Source organism: Sylvia atricapilla, chromosome 2 (assembly GCF_009819655.1).
Source record: "Sylvia atricapilla isolate bSylAtr1 chromosome 2, bSylAtr1.pri, whole genome shotgun sequence".
NCBI lineage: Eukaryota > Metazoa > Chordata > Aves > Passeriformes > Sylviidae > Sylvia > Sylvia atricapilla.
The window spans coordinates 41572183-41590263 of record NC_089141.1 but is presented as its reverse complement, the minus strand read 5'-3'; the positions used below and the strand labels follow the sequence as shown (position 1 = coordinate 41590263).

Sequence of the window (18081 nt, the reverse complement as noted above, 5' to 3'; positions counted from 1 at the left end):
CAGAATGGAATCAGGATGAAATTACTTCCGAGATGTGATTATAACTCCCAGGTCAAGAACAAAAATAGTTCTCTACTATTTCTTCAGGAAAGCCTTGAAGGACAGTAAATAGGAACCACTGTCCCGTTGTTCCCTAGTGGAAAAGTTGCCGCTTTGCAGCCACACCGCAAAACGACGGGCATGTCCTCCTGCAGCGGCGGGACGCGCCGTGCTCCTCGGAGGGGCTGCCGGGGGCTGAGCGGCGGCCGGGCGGAGCGGCGGGGCCGCACTCGGCTGCCGCGGGGAAGCGGGCAGAGATGTGGCGGGGTTTGCCCGGCGGGAACTGCGCCGTCAGCGCCATGGGGGAACCGCAGCGGCCCCCACTCTGTCTGGGCGTGAGCTCCCCGGGCAGCGCCAAAGCAAACACGGCGCCGAGCGCTCAGCGCATCGCCCGACTCAGCAGCGGCAGGACACGAGCTTGGGGCGAGCGGCAACTCCAGCTCCAACACCGACTTCGGTTCCGACTCCGGTTCCGGCTCCGGCCCCGACGGCGGCGCCGCCTCTCCTCCCTGCCCTGCCCTGCCCTGCCCCGCCCCGCCCCGCCCCGCCCCGCCGGGCTGCGCTGCGATCGCTCGGCGGCGAGTTGCCCAGCCCGAACCAGGGCGGTTCCGAGCGGTGGCCGCCCCGGCTGTCGCCGTTCAGGGACACGCGGGTCCCGCGGTGGCGGCGTGCGCGGTCCGCCCGGCGTCCGGCCATGCCGGTGCGGCTGCCCGCTCGGCGGGGGTCAGCGCTGCCCGCCCGCCTCCGCCCGCCCGCCCGCCGATAAGCCAAGCCATGACCGCAGCGCCCCAGGGGCCAGATCTCAGCTTTCTGAACGAGGAGGAAGCCAGGGCGATTTTCCAGGTGCTGCAGAGGGACGCGGAGCTCCGGCGGGCAGAGAAGGACAGAGTCAGGTACCGACTTTCACCCCCGTCCTGTCGGTGCCCACGGCGGGGTTTGCGGAGGGCGCACGGCCCCAGCCCGGCGGCGCGGAGACACGCTCGGCCCGACGGGGAGAGCGGAAAAGGGGTTGGGGGTGGGCGCCCCGCGGGGACGGGTGTGCGCCGGCCAGGGCGGTGCGGGGCTGTGCGGCAGCGAGAGCTCGGCTCCCGGCGGTCCTGCCGGGGCATCGGGGAGCGCCAGTGCCTCCCGCCAGCGCTGGCTGCCGCCGGAGCCGGCCGGCCGGGCACCTGAAGCATCGGGACGTTTGGGAAATGCGTGTTGTGACAGAGACGGCTGAATCACGGCTGCGGCTCCCCGTGGCACCTCGCCTTCCCCGGGGAGGAGGAGGCGGCCGCTTCTGTGCTTCACCGTGCCGCTGGCATGGGGTGTGGGCTAAACACCGGTACCCGGGAGACCTCGGCGACGGGGAAGTTGTGCTGGACCTTGCAGGGAAACGTGGCAGCTCTGCGGCTTTTGAGTCGATCCTGGCAGCTTTTGGAAACAAAGCCAGGCACTCACCTGCCTGAAAGGTAGTTCACAAGACTTTTGAAAGTGACTTGATTGAATTCTCCCTGCTTTATCAGAATATGGGACACCTCGACCTTGCTTCTAGCTCATATGTCCCGTTTGTGCAATCATTTATATTGATAGTGAAAGCAAAGGTCGAGGAATTAATAGAAATTATGCTGGGAAATGAGCCGTTTATTACTAAAGGTTATAATATCTTCCTGCAGGTATGACTTTTGGCACATTGTGAAGCGAGAGGCAGTGTCCTCTCAGATTTGCAAGTAGGCACTTTTCACAAGGAATGCTTTCATGTAAGATACAGAGGGAATGTTAATGAGTAACATTTGCGTCAAGTGGATTTTTGTACCGTGTATTTTTTATTTCAGTAAAGTGGATTTTATGATGAGCATGGTTAAATATTATGTGTCAACAATGACTTACATCTAAAACTTGTCTTGGTTTTCTGTGGCGTGTGAACCACACACCACACACAAGTTTCGCAATTTCTTTCTTCCATAATTTGGTATTACTTTTCTGTATAATTTCTGTTCCGTATCTCTTACTATTACCCTCCCAAAAAGGAGAAATACTTTGCTGGATATATGAAATTACATAGCTGGAATAAGTTTAAAACTCTGAAGATTTTGGGACTAAAGCTGAAGCAAATGCCTTCAAACTTCCAGTGCTGTAGAGAGCCTTGTGAAGCAGTAGCCTGCTTTTTGAGCTCAAAGCTTTCACCTGCCCCCAAATTTGTGTTTGTTTCTTCATCTGTTCATTTAGGACTTTGTCGATAGAAAATGTTCTCCATGTGAAAGCTGTCAATATAAACATGGTATAACAGGATATTTCTGGTAATGCTTTACTGAGATGTAGTGTGTTTAAAACTCAGCTGAAGAAGCATTCACAAGTTGAGCAGAAGGTAGGGAAAGTGTTCATGACCAAGGCACCATACTAGAAATATAGGTTAAACCCTGGATCTGTCAAAGGTATGTGTCCTTGGGCAAGTTTCCTAATCTCTCCTGGACCTAATAAAAGTACTTTCTTTCTTACTCCACTTGTCTACCTGGTCTTATTTAGACTGTAATCTCTTCAGGCCAGAAGACTCCCATCAGGAACAGACAGGTTCCAGTCTGCATGGTGTTGCCCTGCACTACTGTAATCAAAGTAATAATAGTGATCACCCTGGAGGGCCAAATCTTGCAGTTCCTATATGACCACAGTGAGCTTCAGAGGCTTTAAACAAAATTGCATTTGTTCCCCTTTGCCTCTCTCCTTGTTATTTTTACTAGTATTATTTTGATAATTAACTTCGTAGACTTTTTTTTTCAGTGTAAAAGTTTTAAAAGGATGCCTGAGAACTGTGGCAGCCCACTCCTGAGATATTTTCAAAGTGTGATTTTGAAGCTATTTGACTGATGCTGTGAATAAAACAAGGAATATAGGAGACACTGTGGAATGGAAGGAATGATTTCATTAAGACACTCACGAAGTTGATAAAGTGAGTTGCCCTTGAAACTGCTCTTGAGCATGGTTTTGGAAAGAGCTGGTTGGATGGAGCTGGGCAGGGCCAGGGAGCAAATCAATAACTAACAGTGGTCAGTAATAAATTGGTAATGTGTTTTTGGTGACCATCTGTATGACCATTTATAGCATGTTCCTTTTTACACCAGTCCAGACTGGATTGACAGAGGGAATGAAGCATTTACTGGCAGACCAAAGTCAGTAATGGCTGCACTGATCTTGTCCATACTGTTTGATGTCATACAAGCAAACACATAGCTGTCTGCCAGTCTCTTAAAACATCAGTGAAAAATTGAAATTCATTTCCTGATATAATTTTAGAATCCAAAAAGCAGGAACAAGCTACATTTGTTATACTGGAAAATGTTAACACCAGTTAATTTTGAAAGATGAAATAAGAAATAAAATCAAAATATTAATTCTGACTTTCCCTGTGGTTTACTGTGACTTCCTCAAATGTGTTGAGCTTGCAGTTGTTTTCTGACAAATGCTTTTTTTTTCTTTTCTTTTCTTGTTGCTCACCTACACTAGGTAGAACTGGATCTCTCTTCATCCAGACAGCCCATGCCTTTGTGAAATGAAGTGTACAAGGGGGATATTTTCTGGGGAAAGTTTGCTTTATACAACCTCTCTCTTTCTCTGTAGCCTTTGTGTAGAGCAGGAATGTGTGAGTTAGGTTGTTAGTTGTACACATTTGTGTTTGTTCTCAGCTCTGCTTGGTGCTTCCCCTCCTATTGCTGCTGATGCCCCAGCACATTCTCTGGGTACCATTGGCCCTTTCTTGGCTCTCTTGGCAGCCTTCAAACCTCTAAGCCTGGCCTGGGACACCTCTCAGTATAGCTTTTATACGGAAGCGAACCGTATGTCCTGTTGACCCTAATTTGTTCTTGCAGGGCAGGGAGCAGAGCTCTTGCTGTGTCCTGGCCTGCTGGTTCCCAGGACTGCATTTTTGGCCTGTTCTCTCCTCCCAGTGCCCTCTCGTGGCTCCTCTCAGCAGTACCTTTGAGCAGCCACCATGAACCAGCCATGCCTGCCTCCTTCTTGAAACAAGTTCAGAGAAGCAGCGTCAGTCAGCTTTGGTATAGCTGCTCATTGCTGTATACATCACATATTTATATAATCACGTAATTAACAATTTAAAAGAAAAAAAAACCCTTATTAGTTATGAACTCAGGTAACAATTGTCTTCAGATTTCTTTGCTCATCCAGTCTATTTCATTCATAATACCAATTCGAAGTAATTTTCCTTTATCATAAGATTTAGCATGGAAGAGGGTTGGAATTTAGCGTTTTTATATCAATATATCTGAATTGTTCCATAATAGTATTTGCCGTATTAAGGCAGAATTCCAACCTAACTAATGAAGTGCTATTTAATAAGCCTGGTTAATGAAACTGATGATTTTACAGATGCTTGTGGAAGGAGGTCCCTTGTCACAAGTATTTCAGTTACAATTAGATGCCCAGGAGAAGACATGGTCACAGTGAAGTATCATGTTTGGATGGCTCCCCAACAATTCAGTTTCCATAAGAACACAATGAGTTATTGTTACTGAGTTTGCAGTTATTAATACCACAGATAAGCTTTCTGTATATAAAGAAATAGGCCTGCAAATCACAACATAAAAACATTCAAAATACTATTTGGCTTACGGTTTCAAGACTTCAGACTGCACTCAGCTCATCTTCTTAAGCTTTGTTCTGCGGCTGCTGGGGACAGAAATGAAAAAAAGAACTGACAGCTAATATTTGCACAGAGAGCTCCAGGTCCCAAAGGCTAAACAAACCTGTAGGTGCTTCTCTTTTCTGTCCTCTGTTGATGAAGCAAATGGGCAGGGTGAAGAGAGCTGACTGCTTTCTCTCTCTTCAGGACAGCACATCAGAGCCTGACAGGTAGCAGAGGAACTGGCAGTCCTTGTAGGAAGTCTCAGCAGCATTTAGGGCATGAAACTCTGGGATACAGAGGTGGAGCTAATGCCTTTTATCTCCAAGGCAGCTCCTCCCTCTGCAGAGTGTTGAGAGGCAGACAGTGCCCAAGCAGGTGTCATTCCAGTCAGCTTTGGGTCTCTGATGTCTCATAGTGTCTGAGCACTGGGTGTTGAGATGCACCTCCACCCCTGGAACTGCATCAAGGCCCAGAGAAAGCAGCTGCGATGAGAAAAGCCAGGAGACATGGAGCCAGCTATTTAAAAGAGGCAGCAGGTAGGGGGTTGTGGCATGGGAGCAGGTAGCTGGTACAGTTGCAGGTTGTCCAAAAAATGAACAGTTGGAAGACAGGGTAGAAGACCTGTGGAGAAATATAAAATGCATATAAAAGGGCACAAAAGCTCTATATTCTTAAATAATTTTATTTAGGAGATTTGGCTGTTTTATGTAATGTTCCTATTACAACTGCATGCTATAGTCTTGTGCTATTTTATTTTTATTAATCCTTGAGAAAAAGGGAATACTGTTATTTTCACTTTCAAATGAGATATTGAAAATAATACTATTGAGACACTGAGCCACAGAATGGGGAAATGAACCTACATCCACTAACAGCAATTTACTCTCTAGATCGTGTTTTGAGAACTAACTATGCATGTATTATTTAAGGATTTTTTTCCTTCTTTTTCAGTAGGAAGAATGGCAAAAAAAAAATTTCCAGCTCTAGAACATATCTGGCACATCAGCCACTGTCTGTGAATAGGAACTGAAAAAAGAAGAAAGGGAAATTGAGCTTTTAGGAGAAGATAGCACTCATTCCATTTGGTTTTTTATTTGTTTTGCTCTTTTCCAGGTTTGTTTATGGTTTTGGGGGGAGGTTTTAATAGATTTATTTTGCAGATGACAATGAGAATAGATGGCAGCAAGCAAAACAAAGGTTTATTTTAATTTACCCTCAAATTTGAAGATGAAAAGCAGATGAAATTAATTGGAAGGTACAGTCAGCACCACTCAGTGCTCCACTCTTGCTGACCCATTAACAACATTTGAGTGTTGTGGGAAAGATGAATCCCCTTGTTAGACTGTTCTAGACAGTCTCTACAATAAATCATTTGGACGTAGTTACTTGTTACAGCACACAGCTGTTCATACTGCCTCACGGCAGATCATTTACTGAGTTCATTTGTTGCAAGTAATTCCTTACTGCCTTCTCTCGACCGACATTTGCTCTCACAGGTCTGGCAATAGAAGGTGGGAATAAAATCCTGTGTTGGAAACATATTTTTTCACCTTATTTTGGGAAGACATTTGTTGCAGAAGTGCAGACATACTCAGTTTTGTCTGTATTTGAGCATATTCATACTTGTTGTGTCAATTATATTATCTTGCGTACAGTTTGAGGGGTCTGCCATTGCAGGCTTTATTTTGTCATATTCACAAAAACAATCCTGTTTACCTTCTGGGAGACCAAGAATAACTTCTTGGGTTAGAGATCTAGATTTGGGGCTCAACTCCTCATAATTACAAAGAATTTTTAAAATCATTTCCAAAATACATGAGCAGCTTGGGTGAGGAGAGCAGACAGGATACCAGGACAGCATTACTTGGGTATATTTTTACAGTGGAGCTCCCTCCCTGAACAAAGCATTAATAAAGAAATTCTTTCCTAAGAGATACTCCACCCAGGAATGTTTCAGGGCGCAAGTGTTCTATTGTGTCTTGTTTATGGAGGAGATACTATTATTACTTACCACTGATACTGTGCCACCGGCCTGTTTAGTGGTTTGTAAACACTAATGAAAATAGGTCCTTGAAGCCCTGAAGGGCTAATATGCTAAAGAACTGCCAATAGAAGCATAAATGGGAGGGAAGATTGGGATTTAAAAACCTTTACTTGGTTTGGTAAATAATTACTACCATAAGAATCCCATTTTGGGACTTCCCTTGGTTGAGTGGGGGTACTGTAATGAAATGCAACTTACCAATTGTATATCAAGTTGCGTATCAAGTCTTTTCCTCATTGTGTTTTTTAATAGTCCTATTGTGTGGTGGGGTCTAGATTAATGGACTGGGGCTACACACAGGTGAGAAAGAGCCATAGAAATAGCCAGGGTGGGTAGGCACTGTGTGTGCCATTTTCTCTGTTGGTTTTTACTCTGTCCATCTGGGCTAACTAGACCAAAGTCTGTGATGCAACTCCAGTTTTATATCCCCAGAGGAGAGTCTGGACCCTTGCCGCCAGCTTGTTGGTCTTGTCCTTTCATAGTGCTTTCAGTGTCAATCCTTTCCTCTAAAGATTTGCACTTGGTGCTTGAGGGCAGGGGGTTTTCTTTGCTGTGTGCGGTGGCAGAGGGAAGAACCTTCTGAGGTGTGTAACATTTGGAAGAGCCTGTCTGCAGGGGCACTGAACGTGTTTCTCTTTTCAGGGTATTGAGGCCGGGGAGGCTCCCCGTGGTGGCTCCCCACAGGGCTGGCAGGGCAGGGCCGGGCACCAGCGGCTGTCCCGGTGACAATGGCCGGCAATGGCTGTGGGGAGTGGCCGGGCCAGGGCCGGGCTGTGGGGCTGAGCCAGGGTTGGCCTCAGGCCTGCTGAGGGCAGCCGGGTCCGCCACAGTCTGGTGGGCACGGGGCCGGGCCGGAATGGGGGCGCAGGGCCGGAATGGTGGTGCAGGGACGGAATGGTGGCGCAGGGCCGGAATGGGGGCGCAGGGCCGGAATGGTGGCGCAGGGCCGGAATGGTGATGCAGGGCTGGAATGGTGGCGCAGGGCCGGAATGGTGGCGCAGGGCCGGAATGGTGGCGCAGGGCTGGAATGGTGGCGCAGGGCCGGAATGGTGATGCAGGGCTGGAATGGTGGCGCAGGGCCGGAATGGGGGCGCAGGGCTGGAATGGTGGCGCAGGGCCGGAATGGGGGTGCAGGGCTGGAATGGGAACGCAGGGCTGGAATGGTGGTGCAGGGCTGGAATAGAGGCACAGGGCTGGAATGGTGGCGCAGGGCCGGAATGGGGGCGCAGGGCCGGAATGGTGATGCAGGGCTGGAATGGTGGCGCAGGGCTGGGATGGTGGCGCAGGGCCGGAATGGTGATGCAGGGCTGGAATGGTGGCGCAGGGCCGGAATGGGGGCGCAGGGCCGGAATGAGGGTGCAGGGCCGGAATGGGGGCGCAGGGCTGGGATGGTGGCGCAGGGCCGGAATGGTGATGCAGGGCTGGAATGGTGGCGCAGGGCCGGAATGGGGGCGCAGGGCCGGAATGATGATGCAGGGCCGGAATGGTGGCGCAGGGCTGGAATGGTGGCGCAGGGCCGGAATGGGGGTGCAGGGCCAGAATGGGAACGCAGGGCCGGAATGGTGGCGCAGGGCTGGAATGGTGGCGCAGGGCTGGAATGGGGGTGCAGGGCCGGAATGGTGGCGCAGGGCCGGAATGGTGGCGCAGGGCTGGAATGGTGGCGCAGGGCCGGAATGGTGATGCAGGGCCGGAATGGTGGCGCAGGGCCGGAATGGAGGCGCAGGGCTGGAATGGTGGCGCAGGGCCGGAATGGGGGCGCAGGGCCGGAATAGAGGCGCAGGGCCGGAATGGGGGCGCAGGGCTGGAATGGGGGTGCAGGAGTCAAGCCAAGGAGTCATGTCAGGGTCATGGCAGCAGTGGCGGGGTCAGCCATGCGCCCGTGATGGCCAGGCAGGCCAAGCTGGGTGTCAGCCCGGGGCTCAGGCAGAGGCCAGGCACAGACACAGCTGGGAACACACCTGGGGCTGTAAGTGGAGCGGCCCGGTGGGACAGCCTCCATTTAAACACAGCTCCCTGGGGAAGGAGGGCTCGCCCTCGCTGGGGCCTGTGGCTGTTGTCTTCAGGACACCTTTCCTTAAGGACACCCAGCTCTGCTCTTCCCAATCTGGTGCAGGGGCAGCCAAACCCACTGGAGTGGGAAGGACATTCTCAGGGCACTTTCACCTGTGCTCATTCAAACGCAGGCTTTGTGCCAGGTCTTTCAGACTATTGAGACTAATGGTTGCATTTTCAAGTGACCAAACAGTGTAAAAGTGAAAATCACAAGGATTTATTATTATTGTTATTGTTATTATTGAACTCACTTTCTGATGTCACTAGGGCTGCCAAAAGTAAGATGGTGTTGAAATTGATGAGATTTAAGCAAAGACTTACTGCTAAGTCACAGGCAGACGTTTTCCATGTCCAAGCTTAATGGTAAAAGTAGAATTTATTGAACTCTGTCTGTATAGATAAATTGACCAGGCTTCAAGAATAAATGGGTCGGACACAGCAGGGCAAGCAAGCACTAACTGTTTAGTAGACAGTCAATATGGGGAGTTATTCTGGAATAGCTAATGCAGAACAGTCCAATTTTTTTAGGTTTTCCATGGACTTGTGACCCAATTGCGGTCTAAGGCCTGACCTCAGTCTGGTCTTTCCTGTACTTGTTTTAAATTGAAAAATTACTTATTTCCTTGGAGCTTACAGTCTGAAAAAATCACTACTTAAGTATATAATGCTAGAAATTCCTTAAAACAGGTAGGGAAAAATAGGATTTGTTCTGAGGATGTGCTTCTAAAAGTTCACATGAAATGTATTTCTAATCCTTCTTTGCAGCTGAATTATTATGTTTACACTGTTAACTATAATAAGCTGTATTTAAATGTCTGCATTTTAAGCTCCTAACTGAAACATTTTCTCAGTCTTACCTCAGAAATAAAGAAATTCATATGCTGGTACCATATTAATTGTGAACAAACACATCAAAACCACAAAAGCTGAGAGTAAATTATAAAAAGTACAGTATGTTTATACTTTATAGCACACAAATTACATAGCATTTACTTTGTTATTGGAATAATTAAGTAACTGTAACACTTCTGCTTGCCATGTCTTTGGATTTTTAGATCAGTAGGGGTCTGAGTGCAGAAGGCTGCAGTCAGGAAAAGTTGCAGCAGTGTGTCTGGCGTGTTCTTCAGTCTCTTTCTCAATTATAGACTTGTGTGTTCTTAAAGATCTATTTATATGTGTATATTTGTGTGTTCTTTAATATATGTAAAATTATACACATGTAAATATAATACTTTAAAGTATTATTATACTATAATATTTCAATTTCCAGTGGAAGAATTGTGATAAATTATGAGAGTCTAAGGTACTAAAGCAGAGGACCTCTGTGCAAGTATATATTACATACATATATATATAAGCATTACATTTCCAGATGAAAAACACCCACTGTGTCAACTTTTAAAGCTTTCATTAATTCTTATGACCTCTTTCCTTACTTTAAAGCAATGTAAATGAGGCTTCTGTAGTGTTACAGTAACACATAAACTGTGTGCAGGTACACTGACCTGTCTTACTTCTGTTGTCCAGAACTGTAAACTCTGCTCGATGTGAAACTCTGCACAATTATCTGAGGCTGCAAGGGTGTATTTTGAGAGCCCTAGGCTTCAGGCTTAGAACTGTGCAAGCAAATGTCAAAGCCTGTTTGGAGCCTCTCAATTTCAGAACTCTGTCCAGACCCATGGGCCATCATACACAAACCTGCTTCTAGAGGTGAAGATTTGCTCTTAATTTGAAAACAATTCACCTTTTTCAGAGTCCTCACCTGGCCTGTGTTTTGTTTCTTGTTTGTTGTTTTTTTTTTGGGGGGGGGGGGCGTGGTTCTGATATTGTTTGTTAGGAAAGGTTTTGCATAAAGTCAAGCAACATGAAGAATAGTGTCTGCATTGTATGCCTTTGTAAGGCAGTTAACTATACAATACATGACTGAGCTGTAAACTACTTGCAATAGATGACTGTCTCTTTGCATGCTTTCAGTATTTATAAAAGTTGATTGTAATCAACTAGCAGCTCTACCCTGGCAGAGTAAATATGTCTGCTGTTAATCATTAGCTTCAGATTTATTGAGAGACCTGATCCTCATCCTTTCAACCTGTCATGTGGTACCTGTGGTATACATCTTACATTTCCATGTAAGATTTCCAGGACGGAAATTCAGGAGCTCAAAACTTATACTTGGCATGCAGTGTTTTTGTTAGATAAGACTACCTCTATGACTGCAAATAAATCAGAATCTTTATATGGAGAATTTTATCTGTTGCCTCTATTAGCATGTATTAATATTAATAGAAATTCCTATTAATGAAGTAATCTCATTAGAGACATTAATTACTACCATTCAGAAGCTATGTGAGACACTTCAAAGATGTAGGTGGCTTTTCTTTCCGTTGCATCATGGGTTTGTTTTGTTATTACCATATTATGTTGGTAGGTAGCTGCAAGTATTAACAGCATAGTAAAGTAACACACTTTTTTCTAGACTGTGGTTTGTAGCCTACAGAGACATTGTAACTAATCGATAAAAAATTCACAGAACGGAGCTTTCCCCTGCTTTGCATGCATTGTGAAAAGAAGGGCGGAGAGTCAGCCCAAGCTGGAGAGCCACCAACAGCTGTAACATTCCTAGTGATATTCCACCTCATTTGCTCTTAGTGACCAGCTGCCCAAAGGACTAAAAGCTTTCATTTTCTGAGTATGTTTAACCGTTAAAGGATCTGTACTTACAGACTTCTCTTACTTCTCTACTTACAGACCCCTGTTCCAGCAGGGCTGAAATGATGTTTTCCCTATAACCCGGGGTAGCTGCTAAATAAATAGTTTCATGTTAAAAGTAATGTTTTGAGGCATTGTTACACCTTGAGATGTATGATTAATCACCTTGTGATCTCAGTTTCCAATGCTCTGTTTTGAAAACTTAACTTTTTGAAGACAGTCATTGAGCTTCTGATTTCAGAGCTTTAACTGAGAGCTTCTGATCCCAGAGCTGCCAGAACAGAGAGGAGTTATGTAGTCACCATGAGAATTAACCTTTGTTCTTACCCTTACAACATTTCCTAGTTTTCCATTTCAAAGGAAAGTGTCCTTCTATGCTCTTGCTCAGGAAAGCAGACAAAAGCTTCAAGGGGAAAGGAGTGTTGGACTTGATGAAGGAAAACAGCAGCTAGTGTAAGTCAGTAAGTCAGTCACATAGTTTAAAATGAGAAGTTAATGTTTTGGAGAAAACAGAGGTAACTTCTGGTCACTGTACAGACGGTGCTGACATTAAAGAATTGTATACACAAAAGTCATTGTGACTGGCAGAGTAGAAGTATTCGATGTCCATTGGGAGTCCAATGTTTCGTGTATGCTCATAGTCTGTCTTTAGACTGTGTGTAATGAATGCCCACAATGCTACTGGATTAGGCTATCTCAAAGCAGGAGGTCAGCTCTAATTTAAAAGAATAAATTTGTTGAATGGAGATTGTGTAATATGTCAGATTTTGTGATTTATTCTGCTTTTTAATTAAGAAGAGGAGAGGGGTAAATAGAAGGGTTTTCCCTATGAGTATACAAGGTAGAACTTTAGTAAGAGCAGAAAAGATGTTCTGCCTTTAACTCACATATTCCCTGACCGTATTCCTGACACACACAGCAGGCCTTAATGTGTGAATCTGATACCTATTCTCAGAAAACTGTTCTAAGGACAAAACTATATTTCTGATTGCAGATATCTGTTTATGTAGCCCTACTTGAAAGGATACTTCAGGCTGCATATCAAATTCATGTGCAGAAGTGGTAACTTTCTGTTTTGAGTACTTCTGCCTATTAAATGTACAGTCTGGGAGGAAAAACTAGAGGAGATTACTTCCCCTTTCACTTTCTTCTGCCTTCCGTCTCTTGGTTTTGCAGATTACTGGAATCTAAATATTTAAGGATAATTATGAGCTGGCAACGTCATGTGACCATTAAAGTGGAATTGAAAACATATGCCGTACAGTTCAGGGCATTTCTTGGGCCTCCAGTCGCTCCTTTCCATGCAGTGGTGTCACCACTAGGGGACTCTCCCTCCCGCAGCCTGGGCTGCTGCCAGTTCCGGAGAGTTAAAAGTCCTTCCATGATATTTATTGCTGTTTGCGCCCTGATCAGTAACAAATACTGAACCCACGCGCTCTCTTCTGCATTGTTGTGCCACATCCTCTTTGCCCATGCACATCTTTACTTCTATTGGTCACATACTCAGATAAATGCATCTGAGCGCAACTTAGTGAGTTAATGGGCATTATAAAATGAATACATAATAACAAAAATGACAGAAGGATGAACACTTTGATAAAAAACTATTATTTCAGGGGAAGAGAAAATTAAATTTGAGCGTTTGATTTGCAATGACCTAGCAGGTTAGATTCAACCATTATTGGTAACACATTTTGTTCATCAAAATAGAGAAGACCTTGACTTTTCAAAGAATTACTGCAGAAATGCTTAGTATTACAAATATCAATTTTTTTAAAAAAAGTGAATTTTCAGTTAGATCTTTTTACATTGTCTTGTAGTTTGTGCAACCAAAACTCGTGGGTCTTTTTTCCTCTGTGATTCATCTACTTGTGCATAATGTCTTACATGTAATAATGAGGCTGACTGGGTTGATTTTTATTAGCTAAACAGACAACAGTAAGAAAGAAAAATAAACAAAAAAGGCTTTAACGTGAGTAAAAGTGTACCAGCTACTAAGAATAAAGACAGCCTTAGAAAACAGACGTGTTGTGTGTCTGATTTGCTAGGAAAGAGTGTGTTGACTCATTGTTTTTCTTCCTGGTAGGATTAACCTGCCACAGGAGCTTCTCTGGTACCTTGGCAACCAGAATGTTGTTGTTATTGCTTTTATATGTTTCTAGGAAATGACAGATAATAATTTGTTTTCAAATTACTTAAGCTGTGATAGCCTTTGCCTTGGTCAGTAATACTTCCCCTTTTTTTTTTTTAAATAAGATGACAACTTGGAAGTATGTCTTTAAAATATTTTCATAAAATTAAAAGGAACTATAAGTAAGAAAATGTACTTGCATATGCATTTATCCTGGTTTGGGACAAATTTGGAAGGGAATTACCAAAGGTGTGTTCCCTAAAGGGCAAAATGTAGCGGCCCTTCCTCTCACCTGTTTGGGAGAAGAGGTAAACCTTTGAGAAAGGTGGAAAAAACCTGGTTTTTTAACAAGCAAAGTATTCACAATCATGAGAAGAATGGAAAATATTAGACAATAGAACCTCTCGTTGTTCTGAAGAGATGGCAAATTCAGAAAGAGCCCTTTTGCAGTTAAGAGTCCTTTCCATGGGTGTGTCCTTGGCTTTCTCACATTCTCTCTGGGGCTTGGGTCTGGTGTCCTGGCCACAGTGCAGCTTAGGGGCCCCCGGACGATAGCCCTGGTGTTCCCAGACCAAAATATGGCTGAACAGTTCCAAAAAACCCCTTCTGGACTCAGCTAACGAGAGAAAAACGAGTGAAAACAGCAAGGGAAAACTCCCCATCTGCCTGCAGAGCGGAGAACTCAGAGAGCACTACTTATCTCTATGTTTTGAATACAGCCGCAAAAAAAAAAAAAATTCATTGCTTTTCCTTCTCCCCCCCCCCCCACCTCCCCCTTTGCTCTTAGATCTAGTTTGAATGTGCAGAACTTATTTCTGAGCTAAAGAGATGAATGGGGATACAATTCAGTATCATAAAGTCACCCCAGGACAGCATTTTCAAGCTACTTGAGACAGTGACAACAGCCAGAGTTTTCTAGAAAAATAGCTGGTCATAGAAATGATGGAGTTGTACATTTCACCAGTGCAGCATAATGTATAAAGCACTTGGAAGGGGATAAATTGAAGTAAAAAAAATTAGGAAAGAACAGGTTCTTCAGGCATTGTTTTTTAACATCTCTAGCCTTTTCTTCCTGACAAAGAAAGCAAGGAATATGAACAGAGTAAAGAGAAAAGCTTGGTTCAGGTTACTGCAAGTTATCTGCCCTGCTGTATTTTTTATCAAATGCTTTCAACATTATTTTGATCTGCAGTCCTTTCAGTCTTGTCTTTTGGACAGTGAGAGCTTTGATCAAATGAGCAAATTGGATCTGCTTATTCTTCACCTGGTGCAATTCCTCATTCTTTGTAGATGCTATTTGTTCTCATATGAGGTGTGTGGTAAGAGTCCTTTAGGGCCAAATCCTGCTCTGTTAAATTCAACAGGAATAATAATTTGTGCTTTAGCAAAAATGGGATCGAATCCTCTGTCCTCTGCAAACAGTGTTGTCCCCAAATGTCCTATTTGGCAACCCAGTTTCTACTACCTTGAACACATGTTTTCCTCTTCATATTCAGAGGGAAGGTGGTAAGGAAAATGCCTTTCCTCTTACAGTTGCAATTAAAACTCTTTATTATCCTAACAGGAAGTGGCAGAAGAGGCTACACATCTACTGACAGTATTTATGATAGCCCACATGAAAGTCTAGAGCATACAAACATTTAGGTTAACTTTTCCCTGGAGATGTCTGTAAAAAATACTGGAACATCCTTGTGCCAATAAGGAAGAGATGTTTTTTAAAGCAGTGCAAAGAAATTGCTCCTGAGTGATTCATTAGTTTAGATGCTGTGTAGAATAATAGATGGGAAAAGATAATGAGCCCGTGATGTCATTTAGGGTTGCTGCCTGCACTGGTTTGTGGAGCAGTCTCCTCTAAGTAATCCTGGGAATAGATTTGCCTTCAATCCCATAATAGTTTATAAATACTTTTCCCAGTCACAATGATGTTGTCTCCTCTCAAAAGGCAGTGGCTCCAAGTGTACAAAATAGCTGTAGGCAAATGAGTAGTAAGGATAGATGGAGCAGACTGGGAAGCAGGATTAGTGCGTTTGGCTTAGAGGGCAGTGGGTGTTTTGACACTCCTGAAGTGCAGTGTCTCAATACATAATGTGTATTCCGAGTAACAATAGTGCTGCCTCAGAGGCAGGTTCATTGCAATACTGACTGCAGATACCATCTCCTGCTGTAATTGTTTCTGGAGATGGGCTTTCCTGCTGGCTCACAGCTGTATCGTGAGGGGGCACTAAACTTGACGGAGCAGGTATGTAGGGAAATGATGTGGTTTGGCTGGGAGTCTCCGCCAAGGAGAAATACTTAATAGCCATGCCATATTGCAACTACATGGCGTGTCTCATATTCGTTAACTATTATTCGTTACTCAAATAACTATATAGATAGAGTTCTATATATGGGCCTCTGTGTGTGTGCAAAGATAAATAGGCACAAGCAGTTTAAAGGATTTATTTGATGAGTTGAGCATGACAACACAGTTCAAAAGCAGCATATTCACAGATGACGACTACATATAATGCCAAGCATGTACCAGTAAAGATTTTACAGTGTTTAAGCGTTGAAGTCAGTGTTTGTGCGAGACTTTAACTCCCTTTCTCAGTGTAAGGCGTGTTCGTGCTGCGCCTGGTGTGGTCGATGTTAGAGTGCTTACGGGGTTTTTGTATTTCTCTTCGCTTTGGAATGCGTCAGTGTTCAGCAAGTAGCTGTGTGTCCGTCCCGTCGCTTCCCGGCCGCGGGCGCTCTGGTGGCGGCGCTGCCCCGGGAGCGGGCGGGCGCTCGGCGGCGGAACCGGCGGCCGCCGCTGGGGGGCGCCAGGGCCCCGCCCGCCGGCCCCGCCCCGGGAGCGGCGATCCCGGCGCGGATCTGCTCCCGCGGGAGGCGCCCTTCGGCCCCGCTGCCTCCCGAAAGCCCGCGGGGATGGAGCCGAACAGGTGCTCTCCGCTTCGGGATTTCGGCACAACTGACCACGGGTTGTTTCCCGGGCAGCCGCTGTGGCTGCAGCCACTGCCCAGGCTGCTCATGCCTTTCTCTCCGTGCTTTTACTCCTCCCAGTATCTTGGATCCCCTTTGGTGAGGCCACAGGAGTGAGGTCACGGAGTTGGCTCTTGAGAGCACCTTGTTCATCCCCTCTGTTTCACATCAGTGGTAGGCTGCGTTCCAGGCTGCACTGTGCATTTACGGTGTTTAGTCACTCCCATGGTGCGGTAATCTCTGCGATGATTAACATTTTTGCCTTTGTAATAAGTTTATTTGGAATGGCTAGTACTCGTGCATGTGGCTGTGTAATCTTCTTCAAAGGAAATACTCATTTCCCAAAAATGTCTCCCTCCAGCCTTCCTGTCCTGTCAGATGCCACCAGATGCACAGTAGGGGCTACTATGGGCAATGAACTCTATAAATTCCAGATGAAAATATAACCATTTCCAGACTAAATGTTTAAGTTTGTTCTGTGGTAGTATTGTTTCAGATGCGTTTTTATTTAAATTGATAACTGAAGTAACTTATGTTCTCTGAGAGCATTTGTATTCCTAGACACAGATTTTTACCACTGATAAAAGAGGCAGATTTACATGAAAGCCTTGCTCAAGCACTGGTATTAGATCTCCAGGCTGTGCACGAAGTCTTGTTTTGTTGCCATCAGAATCAGTTGGGGTGTGGATTTGCTGTATTTGCATCTATACCTTTGACACTATGTAATGTAATTTGAAAACAAGTAACTTCGCATGTCCCTTGCATTGTTCCCATTCCTTTGCAACTGTACCTTGTTCTTTTCTGTCCAGCTAAACAATTCATTCCTGTGACCTCTTGGTCTAAAACCTGAACTTGCAACTAAATTTCTTCTTTAGTTGGAGCCACATGTGTGTAGCTTGCTCAGGCCACACCTCAGTGTGGCAGAACATTCATATTCATTATTATTTGCCTCCATATTGAGCAGAGTCAGAATCACTATGCATCAAGGAAAGAGGAATATGTGATAAACTTGTTGAACATGTTGCATGAATATCTATTAGCTGAATTCACAGTTTACTCTTCTCCTTTGAATGGAAAATGTATAGTGGACATCTCACTGTCAGGGCGTCAGTTATCTACCCTAGAAAATAAAAATAATCTTGTTATTGCTTGTACTTAAATGAGGGAATAAATATCTCAAAAATTAGTTTATTTAGAGTGTTATTTATTCTGATTATTGTATCAACTTAATCTTACTTTCAATTAGCTTTAGAATGCATATGGATTGCCTTATTCTTGCAAGGAAAAAGGATGTTCTTCCTCAGGGAAGAGAATAATGCAAGCAAAAGAGTCATCCACTTAACCTGGTCCCATAGTCTCATTTGTTAAATTGTAGAATGTTGCTGTCACTAAAACTTCTATGTGATTGCTGTGAATGTATCATGTCTCACTGACTTTGTAAAAGTCATTATATGTAGAGATATACTGTAAATATTTTAATGAACAGCAGAGAGAGTTCCTAAGGATGGGTCTGTGATATCTAAAATGGCT

General features: G+C 44.8%; 1 protein-coding gene across 1 annotated transcript in view; it reads left to right on the top strand.

Moving 5' to 3' along the window:
- Nucleotides 1-646: 646 nt before the first annotated feature.
- LOC136357601 (exophilin-5-like) overlaps nt 647-18081 on the top strand; it is a 35438-nt gene continuing 18003 nt past the window's right edge. The window contains 1 exon segment of the mRNA XM_066313021.1: nt 647-932. Within this exon segment, the coding sequence (XP_066169118.1) occupies nt 814-932 (119 nt within the window). The 5' untranslated portion in view covers nt 647-813.